The sequence below is a fragment of the Diadema antillarum genome, unplaced genomic scaffold, assembly GCF_040938485.1.
Source record: "Diadema antillarum isolate AM-2024a unplaced genomic scaffold, OU_Dant_1.0 scf00000163, whole genome shotgun sequence".
Classification (NCBI taxonomy): domain Eukaryota; kingdom Metazoa; phylum Echinodermata; class Echinoidea; order Diadematoida; family Diadematidae; genus Diadema; species Diadema antillarum.
Window position 1 is genome coordinate 2,170,279 of NW_027271052.1, and position 12,661 is coordinate 2,182,939.

Consider the following 12,661-nt stretch of genomic DNA (forward strand, 5'->3'; position numbering starts at 1 on the left):
CGGAGAACGTCCAGATGATTTGGGAGTTAATTCAGAGGTGCAAACGTGAGAAGAATGGTGTGGATGTTATCTGGTTGGACCTTGCTAATGCATATGGATCAGTACCTCACAGTTACCTCAGTTTTGCTCTGTAGTGTTTCTGTGTTCCTAGGGTGATTCAAATGATGGTGTAAAACTACTATAACTAGTTCAGGATGAGATTCACGACTTTCGCGACGGAGTGGTAGGAGTTAGAGATAGGCATCCCCATGGGGTGTTCAGTCTCACCGCTGCTGTTTGTTCTAGGAATGAAGGTGTTGACCCTGTTGTGGCTTCGAGAATTGAGGGGTTGACGCTGGCTGCAGAGGTAGTTGTGCCTTCAGTTAGGGCTTTCATGGATTACCTCACCATCGTGTCTGGCAATGAGACATAAATTGAAGATAGTATGTACAGATTAGAGGAGTTAGAGGCCTGAACACGGATGAAGTTCAAGGCCAAGAAGAGCCGCTCCGTGTCAGTGCGGAAGGGAAAGGTGGTCGCAAGGAGGTTTCGGATTGGGGGAAGGGATATGCCTCATGCTTCTGCAGGTGTACGATATGACAATGTCCAGAGTTGAGCGGACGCAACAGAAGATGAATTGGTACTATACCGGTAAGGCGTTCCGACAATGCTTACAGATCTGGCATTCTTTTGCACATCAAGTAAGCTGCAATTGCCTATGACATCAGTAGTGATGATGACGATGATGAGGGAATCAAAGGACCAGACGGGTCGGGTTTCATCAGGGTATGAGGTAGTACAGCAAGCAAGGCATGGAGGTAGGAGGGATTTGGTGATGGAGGCGGTCAAGGAGAAGCAGGAGGAGTACAGCTTTTCCAAGGCTGTACAATAGGGAGTACAGGGGGCTTGGACTTGATGGGAAGGGATGGAGCAGAGGAAGGTATCGTGGAATGAGTGAGGATAAAGTCCTCTGGAGCGGTGGGCTTCATGATCAGTTCCACCTTTGATGTTTTACCTACACCTGTAAATCTAAAGAGATAGGGCGTTTTGGAGGACGATGGATGTAGGGTTTGCAAGAAGGCGAAGGGCTCGCTAGAGCACATTCTGTCAGCATGTGGAGGACTATTGCAGGCCTATACATGGAGGCACAGCTAAGTGTAGAAGGAGATGACGGGAATAGGAAGGGTTGCAGTAGAACCGAGAAGGAAGAATGGAGCCCGTAGGGTGAGGGGAATCCGTATTGTGAAGGAGGGGGTGAGATGCAACGCGAGAAGGAAGGGCCAAGGTGATGATGTTGGAGGGATGCCAGCAGTGGGGGATGATTGGGAGGTGCGCGTGGACGAGAGTAATCGTAGGTACAGTGCCAGAGGAGGATGGTGGTGACTGCCCAAGCGGTCGGACATGGTGCTGTTGGCTATAGGTCTGTGCACAGGGTAACAATGGTGGAGCTGACTGTGCCATCGGAAACGAGAATGGATGCGGTCAGGATAAGAAAGTTAGATAGGTATGCTGAGTTGAGAGAGGAGTGTGAGAGGAGGGGTGGAGAGCAGAGGTGCATACTGTGGAAGTGGGATGCAGGGGATTTGCTGGACGATCAGTGAGGAGGTGGGTCAGAGCGACAGCCGGGAGGGGGGGGGGGGGTAGGTGGTACGGAAGGGGAAAGGTGGATTAAGAGGATTTGTGGAGCAGCGGAGACAGGATCTGCATGTATTGTTGGGAAGGCATGGGGCGGTGAGAATAGGGGGTGTAGAGTGCTTGTTGGCAATTTGGAGTGAAAGAGGTGTTATTGGTGCCGAGTGTTTTTAGATGCCACGGGCTGCTGTCTAGGCATTCCCCCGGCCAGCCATTGGGAGGTGTCCTTTACTTAAAGGGCTGAAACACTGGTGATCGCTGGTGTGCTGCTGACGACCCATCGGCACTGGTGGAATTAACACCTTTACGTTATTTATCCTGGACACTCGATAAGGGATTGACACTGTCGGAGTTCTAATACAGGCAAAATCATTAGTCATTGTTCATATGAACCACTGCTAGCCTGTTTCAGGACGAGGTTATTTAGCAGTTGATCATTAGTAGTGATCAGTTTTGCTCTGTTACATGTTTTGAGTGCACGACAGTTTAATACCGGAATTTTACTTTGACACAATTATATATACTATTGATTTCAGTTTGACCTGGTTGTAATTGAATCGGTGTCCCGTCAACGCATTAATGAATGGAAAAACGTCGCCACTCAAGATGGTTTGATCGATCTTGAACACGAGCTGCCGGACGAGCCACAGCTTGGTGTCTACACCATCAAGGCTTGGAGGGGCAACGAATTAACCCAACAGACGTTTAGGGTGGACGAATTCGGTAATATCAAGCAGGATCAAAAAGAACATGATATGATCTATGTTTGTATATAACTGAGTACAAACGTCCTGCTCTTGCTGGATTTTCTTCTTCTTTTTTTGCATTATATTTACAGGGTATTTTTGAAAATGTTTTAAAACAACGATAACTGGTGCATGATTTTATGATAATAAACTCATTTATACTGGTCGAAAGTACGAGAACAAGCACGAGACTCTCTGGAGCCTGTACGTATAAAGGCTCCTGGGGGTGTTTCATAAAGCTGTTCGTAAAGTTACGAATGACTTACGAGCGACTGATGATCAGTTCTTGTGCTGAATTATAGAAATTCTGATAAGTGTAGCACATCAGAACTGATCACCAGTCGCTCGTAAGTTGTTCGTAACTTTACGAACAGCTTTATGAAACGGGGCCCAGCACTGTCAAATGGTTCCAATATAAATATGTCTTGTCGATCGTAACAATATTGATTAAAGATGGTTATACTTTCGGAAAGCGAATTTTGTAGAAACGAAACTCATTATAAATCTTTTGCTAATTGAAAATGCTAGCTCTATTCGTGTTATGAAAGCCTCTCTTAGCATCGTATTCAAATTAATGACCTCGTATAGTTATATTGAATAATAGTGATATCATGCCGCAAGACTGCAAGGTATGTCGATTCAGAGATCACTGTATTGGCATATCTATCTTTACATATCGCTCAGTATTACGTCAGCCGTTTTACGAATCTCTTAATTATTTTTCAACTTGAAAAAAAAATCATAAAAAGAGAAACTGTTGCTCAAGTATTCCACAATTGCATTTGTATATATATATATATATATATATATATATATATATTAATAACAATGATAATGATAATTATAATAACGAAATCTAAAATGATACATAAAGGTCGCGCCACTGTCATGATAGTGGCTTTGAGAATGACACGTCCACACTGACATCATTATTATTATCATGTATACATAAACTGTATACCTCAAAGGTCCAGTCCTTGTATGGTGATGAAATGTTACCAAGTAGGTACGCGTACTCGCGCAAGATATTCAGCAGCTGGGAGGAGCAATGGGTATAATAGGCCTAAACGTGGAATATCACGGGGGACACTTACAAAAAAGTGTTATCTGTGTCACGAAGATATAGCAAATGATGAAATACTATTTTTATGGTCGTAATATTAATAACACTTTTTCTGATGATTTATGAAATTGTGTAAACTGGATTACTATGTACTTCCCAAGAGATATTTTTTAAACTCTGAAGAAAAGTTTATTTGCGATGATTACTACTTACTTTATAGTATTCAAAGTCCCATTGTCGAAGAAATGTTTGCGTATCAGACTTTTAACGGATTTTGAGAAGGTATCCAAAATAAATAAGCTCGATGCTGTATTGGATTTGCTCGTCAAGCTTCGAACTGTCCATTCTTTGCACGCGGCTTCTAACTGTCCATTCCCTCATGCTGGCACACGCGTTTCCAGTTCTTCCAAGGTTCGAAGTAACCATCAACGGACCCTCATACCTTCTTATTTCTGACACGGAGATTAATGTCAGCATTTGCGGAAGGTAAGACCAATGGTTTTAATGTGACTATTTTCTTTACACAGACCGCATCACCTGTTGTAAATTTGAATCATGCTTAACCTGGTATTGAGTCTGTGTGAACAGTTTGCATAAAGAAAGGGATATCTATTTAATTTAATTTCATTTCATTTCATTTAATTTTGCAAAACATATCTATTCAGGATGGCTTGGACAGTATGAGCTGTTTTTCATCAAGGTCCTGAGATAAAACACAGGAATACGAACAAAAGATCCCATCATAACAAAGATTATCATCAGACAAAGCCAGGTTGGCTGAAGTAACAGAAATAGATAAGATCTTCAACAGAATATAATCATATCTTCAGATTTTTGCAACGTTGTGATTGAAAAGACTGGAAAGGAAGGAAAGAATCTTAACCTAACATCAGAATACATTCTTTCAGGTTTTAGTTTCTTCAGTTTGTCTCCCTCTACAAATAAAAATTTGTTAAGATCGCAACTGCTGATCTGTAAATGCATGGTTCCCTTTTTCCGACATGTTTGTTAATTTACAGATCAGCAGTTGCGATCTTAACAAATTTTCATTTGTAGAGGGAGACAAACTGAAGAAACTCAAACCTGAGCCTTCACCCCTCTGAATAATATCTCTCTTTCATTAATCAGAATACATATTCGCACAAATATAGACATACAGGTAACACTTTTCTATGGCATTATACCTATACGCAATTGTTTTCAGCACATACAGTCATTAGCACAAACACACAAAAACACTCGCGAACACATGCCGATATGAAAGTTTTTACATGCATCATCAGCGACATTTTGAATGAGTTACAAGAACCAGAAACAATCGCGACATAGAACGTTACTGTTTTGTTTTTATCCCGTTATTAGAAACATAATGTGATGATGCATTTTTCTTTTTTTTTATTATTTCATTTACTTATCTGTGGTGTTCCACATCAACATTTAAGCAACACACAGTAATCAAATGTTACCTAAACAGTAAGTCATGACATCATACAAATGCTACAATATCACCAACAATATAAAAGCCAGGAAAAACAAGACACATTGGGTATGAAAATGGAGCAAACCTAATTTAACCTATAGCCTAATTGGGAAAATGCTTGCCCACCCGAGTATGCATAGTCATATTTTTTTTTTTCAGTTCGTGAGAGAACATTTTTCTCCAAAAAGAAGTCAAGACGAATATTGTCACAATCTTTTGATAGATGGAATCACCTTTGCTATCTTCGTTTAAAGGACAAGTTCACCTTCATTAACATGGGAATTGAGAGGAGGCATCGATATTAGTAGAACACATTAGTGAAAGTTTGAGTGAAATTTGACAATCCGTTCAAAACATGAATTTTTGAAGTTTCATTTTCGTGATCGCTGGATGTGACGACTAGTACAACCTGTGATGTCATGTGTACAACGATATAAAGAAAGTATAAAGACATTTCAACCTTTCAAGATTTCAAAATAAACCGCACCTGACTTGCCTCTTTCAAAAGGCAGGGGGAATAATATTTCACTTAACATATATCAGTTATAAATTGAATAAATGTGTACTTTAAATAAACAAGAAATTTTGTTGAATTCTCTTCAGATTTTTCTTATATCGTTCTATGCATGTGACATCATCAACTATAGTCTTCTCATCCAGCTGTGACTGCACAGAAACTTTAAACACATCAGAACTTCTGAAAGGATTATCCACTTTTCCTCAAACTTTCACTTAATAATGTGTTCTACTTATATTGCTGCATCATCTCAATTCACATGTACATGAAGGTGAACTTGTCATTAAAATGGGGATGATGCCATATTCAAAATTTTAGATTGCAGTATTTGATCATAATGAATTAGAATTATGTGTAAGTGAGGATGCATTTTCTGTTAGGACATTTATTTTTTAAATGAAAGATGTGACTCCGTCGAAGAATGAACTCCTATAGGGCCTACTTCATTTTTCACGCCAATTCCTTCAAAGATTCTAGGCTTCTTAAGGCAAAATCAAAATTTACACTTCGGAAATGTTTTGAGCCTAATTACATCAAACACCGACAAAATAAGCTATTCTCCAAAAACATCGGAGGCATTTATTGGGTTATCCTTTTGCGTGGATTATGGAGTAACCACTTTTAAAGTGCCATGAAGCAAACTTTACGTACAAAGAAAATAAATCAATCGGTTGATTGATCTGCATGTCGCAAAATATTCATTCTGAAAATGAATGCTTCATTGTCAAACCGTTTCAGTTACACGCACGGCCAGCCTGTTCATGGAGAGCTTCAAGCTAATGTCACCGCAAAGAACAGATTTTACTACTGGAGAAGGCCGATACAAATAGAGGATCCACCTGAGTTGACCTTTTCCTTATCGGTACGTAGAATAGATATCATTCAGCGTAAAGTGGCATTGTGGTAACTTTGGGATTAACCATTTATATCCCAAATTCACGACTTTTCACAAATCCAGTCTCTATCATAATTACGACTATTGTTTCCTTGTGGGCTTTGTTTGCGTGCTTAGTTAAATAGAAAAACTGTGATGATTGCAAAAGAAAGTTAACTTCCATGCATGTTGAATCACGTTTTCCACACTATGAGTATTATTGTACGCTGTATTTTGTGTAGGCTATCAGCTTTGGTCTCATAAAGTTTATTGTATTATGACCTTAACTTTCTGGTCTGTCATAGAATGTCGATGGTTGTGGAGTAATCAAAGTCAACCTCACGACTTTGGCTCTGGATTACTCACAGTTTTCTCGCCTTGAAGTCAATGCGGTATTCACAGAAATTGCCACTGGTGAGTTGAATGCGTCGTAACTGTTATTGCTGTGTTGTAATGTAGAAGACACAATTTCTCTGGCATAATGTTTGTGGGCCCTTTATATCATACTTCGGTATGTTTCTGATTGTCGTATATGATTTGTCGTGCGTGCTTGGGAGGGATATGCTATTTGTTTGAAGTGAAGAAAAAAAAGGTTTGAGATGCATGACGTGTACTTAAAGGGGATGCATATATCCATCCCTCCCCCCCCCCCCCCAGACACACACATATTTTGATTCTAAAAAATGGAAACTATGAAGAGAACCTACCAGATGACAATGGCGTTGTTGCGGCTCATCAAACATACAATTGTGTTATTTGTGCGTATTTCCTTTCTTTACGATACTCACAAAGGATTCAGGGGTGTGCTTTACAGTATAAAACATCGAATTTGTTCTTCTTCGTACTAACATATTGTTGATTTTTTTTTAAGTAATAGAACGCGTTCACAGTAAAAAGCCTTAAAGTATTTCTGACTCTTTGTTCCGTTCATGATTTTAAGGTTGGTGTTGAGCAAGTAATTGGCAGTAATTCTATGTGAGGCCAAGATTCGTAGTTTACAGTCCGTACATGACTTTGATTTCATTTGATCTTTGATGTAGGCGAAACAATCAGGAAGCAAGAGACATTTGGCCAGCTAGCGAGATCTCCGCTGAACCTTGCATTCTTCACTGACAGATATTACAAGCCGGGTCTTCCATTCTTCGGAAGGGTGGGTTCGCAGTATTTCAACTTCACCAGTTGAGCTGTATTGGTTTGAATACTGCGGCACTCCCTATAGCCTGTGTTCATGAGGCTCCACGTTTGTATTACTTGGGGAATTATCGTAGGACACAATCAGTACATATCATTTGGTTTTTATAAGTTATAATGTTTGTTTGTTTGTTTGTTTGTTTTTGTTTTTGTTTGTTTTTGTTTTTTGTTTTTTGTTTTTGTTTTGTTTTTGTTTTTGTTTTGTTTTGTTTTTGTTTTTTTTTGGGGGGGGGGGGGGGGGGGGGGGGGGGGTCGTTTGTTTTTTAAGGAGACACCACTTTCCGAGATACCATGAGGAAAATGTCAAAATCAATGTAGGGGAAGGATGTTATTATTAGTGCGCGTGTCATTCTTTGCGCTGTTTAATTGTATTTTGCTTTTGCAATGTGTTTTTCAATCATTACAACGCAAGCTCAGAATTGTGAACATGAGTCCACGGCGATATCTTCATGCCTTCGCAGTTATTTAGAAATCATGTTTTACTTCGACGTTCTCCTATTTTCTATCGCATTTAGGCTTACCCTTTCAACTACTCGTCCACACAGAATAATGTTAATCACTAAGATCTGTCTAAAATCAGTTACTTATCTGAATATGGTTACATTTCAGATTTCAGTAACAGCCCCGGACCAATCTCCGCGGGAAGGAGAAAATGTGGAAATATCTTGTGTTAGCCTCAACGTGACAATCAAAGTCACAAGTGGCTCAGACGGGATTGCCAAGTTTGGCATTCCAGCGGAGAAGATTCCAGCAACGTTTAGCCAGAGCGCAAGCTTAAGTTGTACGGTAGGTATACCAACTAAAGTGAGTGTTCCTATGATTTCCAACATGACTTCCCAAGAAGATATAGACATTTACACTCGCCATGGTGATAGTAATGCATAGTGAATTAAATTTTCGACACATCCATAGCCTTCTTAAAAAAATATAGGCCTATATCTTTAAATCACTTTACTGGATGTCTGTCATTAGAATACATTAAGTATTCTCTTTTCTCCAATGGATGTTATCATCGCTGATGACAGCAGGCGGTCACGTCTCACATTGTCTGCGCTATGCTGAACTGGCAAAGAAGAACAAGAACAAGAACAAGAAGAGCAAAGACAATACCGTCATGAGAAGGAAGAAGAACAAGACGGGAGAGAGACGGAAGAAGAAAAGGGCAAGAAACAAAAACGGAAAGGAAGAAAAGCACGGAGGAAGGAAATAAGAGGAATGCTGCTTTTGACAGCAGTTGAAGGTCTTGCCGCAGGACATTGACATGTGCCCTGTGTCGATACTGATGATGAGTGAGCTTTTCTCAAAAACTAATGAATATAAATCAAAGGAGACTTTTATTTCTTCTTCAATATGTCTAACGACTGTCTCAGTGGAATAAATGTCATGAAGTTAATGATATCCGATTCCTTTCATAGTGTTTTAACACAACGGACGATAATTACACGAAACATGTAGTACATGTACTTACTTTAACAACTTATTTGGCCTACTTTGTCGTCACAACAGGCGATTTCTCCGCGATATCAGCCCAACCCGTCTAATACAGGATACCAATTGACACAGCCAAGGGCCTACATGTATGCACAGCCACTCTACTCCCCATCCAACCAGTACCTCAGTCTTGAGCTACTAACATCTGATTCCCAAGCAGGGGAACCGGTCTTGTTCAGAGCACACTCTACTTCTGAGTTAAGCGGGAATCTACACATTATGGTAGGTTGTTAGAGTTATTTAGGTAGATTTCCCAGTTAAACCAGATTGCAGAATTAAGTTATTGGTTAAGTTACAAGCATAGTGTTAACTAGAAACTTTTTTCTTTTATAATATTCAAATTAATGATATCTTGGATCAAGAGGTTTCTATTGCCTCATACTCATTAACAAAATGTCCTACATCGACGTTATTAACATAAGCTCCAAATTATTCAGTGTAACGTAGTAGCCATGATAATGATAATAATAATAATCATAGGCATACGCATTCAGGCAGGGTTCAAACCTCCGACCTCTTATTCACTGGACAGGCGTCTTATGGTTCCACTCAATCACCGAGCTTCCTCCCAACCGTCGGTGTTGGTTCTAATCCTTGTAGCATGCGGCGGGTACTACGTTTTGTTTTGATTTTTGTTTTGTTTTTGTTTTGTTGTTTTTATTGATGACATTCTTGTGTCGAGATGCTTTTATTTCAATTGATTGCCAAATTTCCCTACATCTACGTAAATAAGCACCGAACTAATCAGTTTAGTAGCAGCCAGGCTACACTAGCTGCTACTAAACCAGGCCACTGGCTACCGGCTACTACATAACACTAATTAAGTCGGTGCTTAATAGTGTTAATGTAATAGGGCAATTTGCTAATCAGTCGCACAACTTTTTCTTTTCTTGAAACATTATAGAAAGGTCACACATTTTGCTAGTAAATTACGAAAGGATGCAGTTTCAGTGGTTTGTGAACAGTAAATACGATAGTGATATATGCGTTTTATGCGGTGGTCATTCATATTGCATCTACAACTCAGCCTCAGAGTCAAGTCGTATCAGTTTGCTTCAAGACATGTTACAGTTGAAATGTTCATTGGTTCTTGTAACATAGAACCATAAGAGAAAAAAAAAACTTTGTTTGGGTTAGTCAAATATTTAATGTCCTTTGCTTAAAGGCCGTCTCGCGTGGTAACATCATCCACGATCTCGATGCCACAATCACCCCGAGGAAAGACACCAAGAAGGTCGTCGACATCAGCTTCGTTCTTTTGCCGGCAATGACTCCTAAATTAGACCTTTTGGCGTACACCATTTTCGATGAGACTGAAATGGTTGCCGACAGCATTGAAATCATCAGCAAACCTACTTTTGAAAACAAGGTCGGTCTCCTAATTACACATATTGGAACGAATATTGAATTCTTTGATTCCTATTTCATTTAAAGAAAACGTGTTGACATTATAATCATAACTCAAAGTTGTCGGATTCTTTTTTTCAGTGTTGAGGGGAATCATCTGCTGTTTCTGCTGTTTCATTGATTGATAGAAAAAATGCACCTCTTAAAGTGCAGGATGTGAGTCAAGTGCTAGTAGTCGTTTGCTTGTTTATGACGAAAATAATGAGTATGATGAGAGTACTAATGATGAGAGTTCTAATGATAGTAATGATATTGGTATGTTGTCTTCTTTATCCAGGGTAGTTTCCTCATTGTAACCACTGCTCACAAACCCTGGTCTAGAGGGACAATGATAATGAAAGCGATGTCAATGATAGCAACATTTATACGTATTTTCTTAAATGAACAAGTCAAAGGAATTTCGGCGGATGCATTCTCTTATCTTTTTAAAGACATAATTACACATCTTATGCCAGGTATTTCATTTTTAATGACCTCCCCCCCCCCCCCCGACACTTGGTGAAAGAACAGGTTGGCATTGCTTTCAAAGATGGCCAGAGATCTGAAAATCGACCTGGCGAGAACACCAGCTTGGAAATGTTTGCCACGCCCGGCTCTCTGTGTGCCATAAGTGTTGTAGACAGGAGTGTTCACCTTCTTGCAGGAAACAACCAACTTCAGTCTAGCTCCGTGAGTTACTTCCATACAATTGGTGTGTTAAGGTTAGGGACTAACTAAGCTTTGTGTCTAGAAACATGTTGAGCAAAGCAACCATCAACCTTTTGGGCTGATGCACCAGCTCCAAAAACAACGGATGACATTCACCTTTCAAACTGTTAATGCTCAACCATAAACCCCTTGTTCAATATGTTACCTTACACTTCGAACCAATACAAGTAATACAATAATACTATCATACTTTCATCTTGGGGTTCATTGCATCAAACCTGGCTGGTTCTAATACAGATGAGCGAAGTTTCTGTGACCAAAATTGTGAAATGTTTTCATTCGTAATAGTTATACAATAATATCACCATTCTTGGACCATTCCTAGAATGATGTTAGTGTAGCGATTCCGGGTCTCATGTTTCATGCAGTGCTGCTAACCGTTTAAGTATCATTTTAATATTGCCTTCAACTCTTTCACTTTTCATCGCTAACCATCTCCAACTCCATCATTCACATGCACCCTGGCCCCGGCCATGCAGTACTATGCAGTAAACAACTATACGCTGTACGAGCAACTACTTACCGTCAAAGAAGGTTGCTTTTATTCACCGTGCATGGTAGCAGAGCGGTATCAATGAGTACAACAGAGCAAATATCACAAGATATCAGCCTGTCAGCCTGATCCCTCATTCCACATCACAGTGTACAGTGACCAGAGCTGTACCAATATTATTGTTGCGAGAGCAAATGTCATGGAGCCAAAAATGATAGGGTCTGCTCTTTCATAATCTACCTTTAACTAAAAATCCATGTCTGGCGACTTTTTGTTTTGTGAAGTAAGTTTCACAAAGGGATCGACAGATGATTTCATATAGTGCGTTGATGTGCTACTTTTGTAATATTGTATTTGACGAAATTATAGATCAAATATAATCATAATGATATATATATGTATATATCGTCTGCTGAGAATGAGAAGGGCTTTAAGTCTTCTCGAACACTATGGGTTTTGTGGTCACTTAACGCCCTTATCATTCTCAACCGACGATATATAATACATTATAATGATTATATATATATATATATATATATATATATATATATATATAGGATCATCATGTCGATGTTGATGTTGGTTTACAGGTTGAGGGGTTCGTGAACCGGTTTCAACTTAGCAACGGCTATGATCCTAATCGTCCTTGCCAAAATCAGTCTCCAGACAAAAATCCTGGTCCACTTCCTGATCCACGTGGTCCCATCGAAGAGCCACTTATTGCTCGACCTGTCCTCTTGGCTAGACGGAAAAAGCGCCAGTTTAACTTCTTTCCCATTTATTCTGGTCTCGTGCCTAAGTACAGTGATGTCACAAAGGAACTCCAAGTAAGTCAAGTCAATCAGTGAATGTCATTGCTGATAGTTGTTTGTTTGTTTGTTTGTTTGCTTGCTTGTTTGTTTGTTTGTTTGTTTTTTCTTAACCGGGGAAAAGTCTATCTCTTCTTGCATCGAATAGTGTCGTATAAACTATACAGCTACGGACTGTCAATGATTTTTACCTGGAATACAATGGACATAAAAACATAGTGATAGTCGTATGATAATACTTCTCGGCGCATTCCCTTTAAATCAAAGCTGC

The 12,661-nt window shown here is 39.6% G+C and overlaps 1 protein-coding gene across 1 annotated transcript in view; it reads left to right on the forward strand.

Annotated features, from left to right (window-relative positions):
• Positions 1-10,240: 10,240 nt before the first annotated feature.
• The window catches only part of LOC139722354 (pregnancy zone protein-like), a 36,592-nt gene continuing 34,171 nt past the window's right edge, over positions 10,241-12,661 (forward strand). Inside the window, exons 1-3 of the mRNA XM_071633662.1 lie at positions 10,241-10,342; positions 10,891-11,049; positions 12,172-12,408. Of these exons, the coding sequence (XP_071489763.1) occupies positions 10,241-10,342; positions 10,891-11,049; positions 12,172-12,408 (498 nt within the window). The remainder of the gene's footprint in view (positions 10,343-10,890; positions 11,050-12,171; positions 12,409-12,661) is intronic.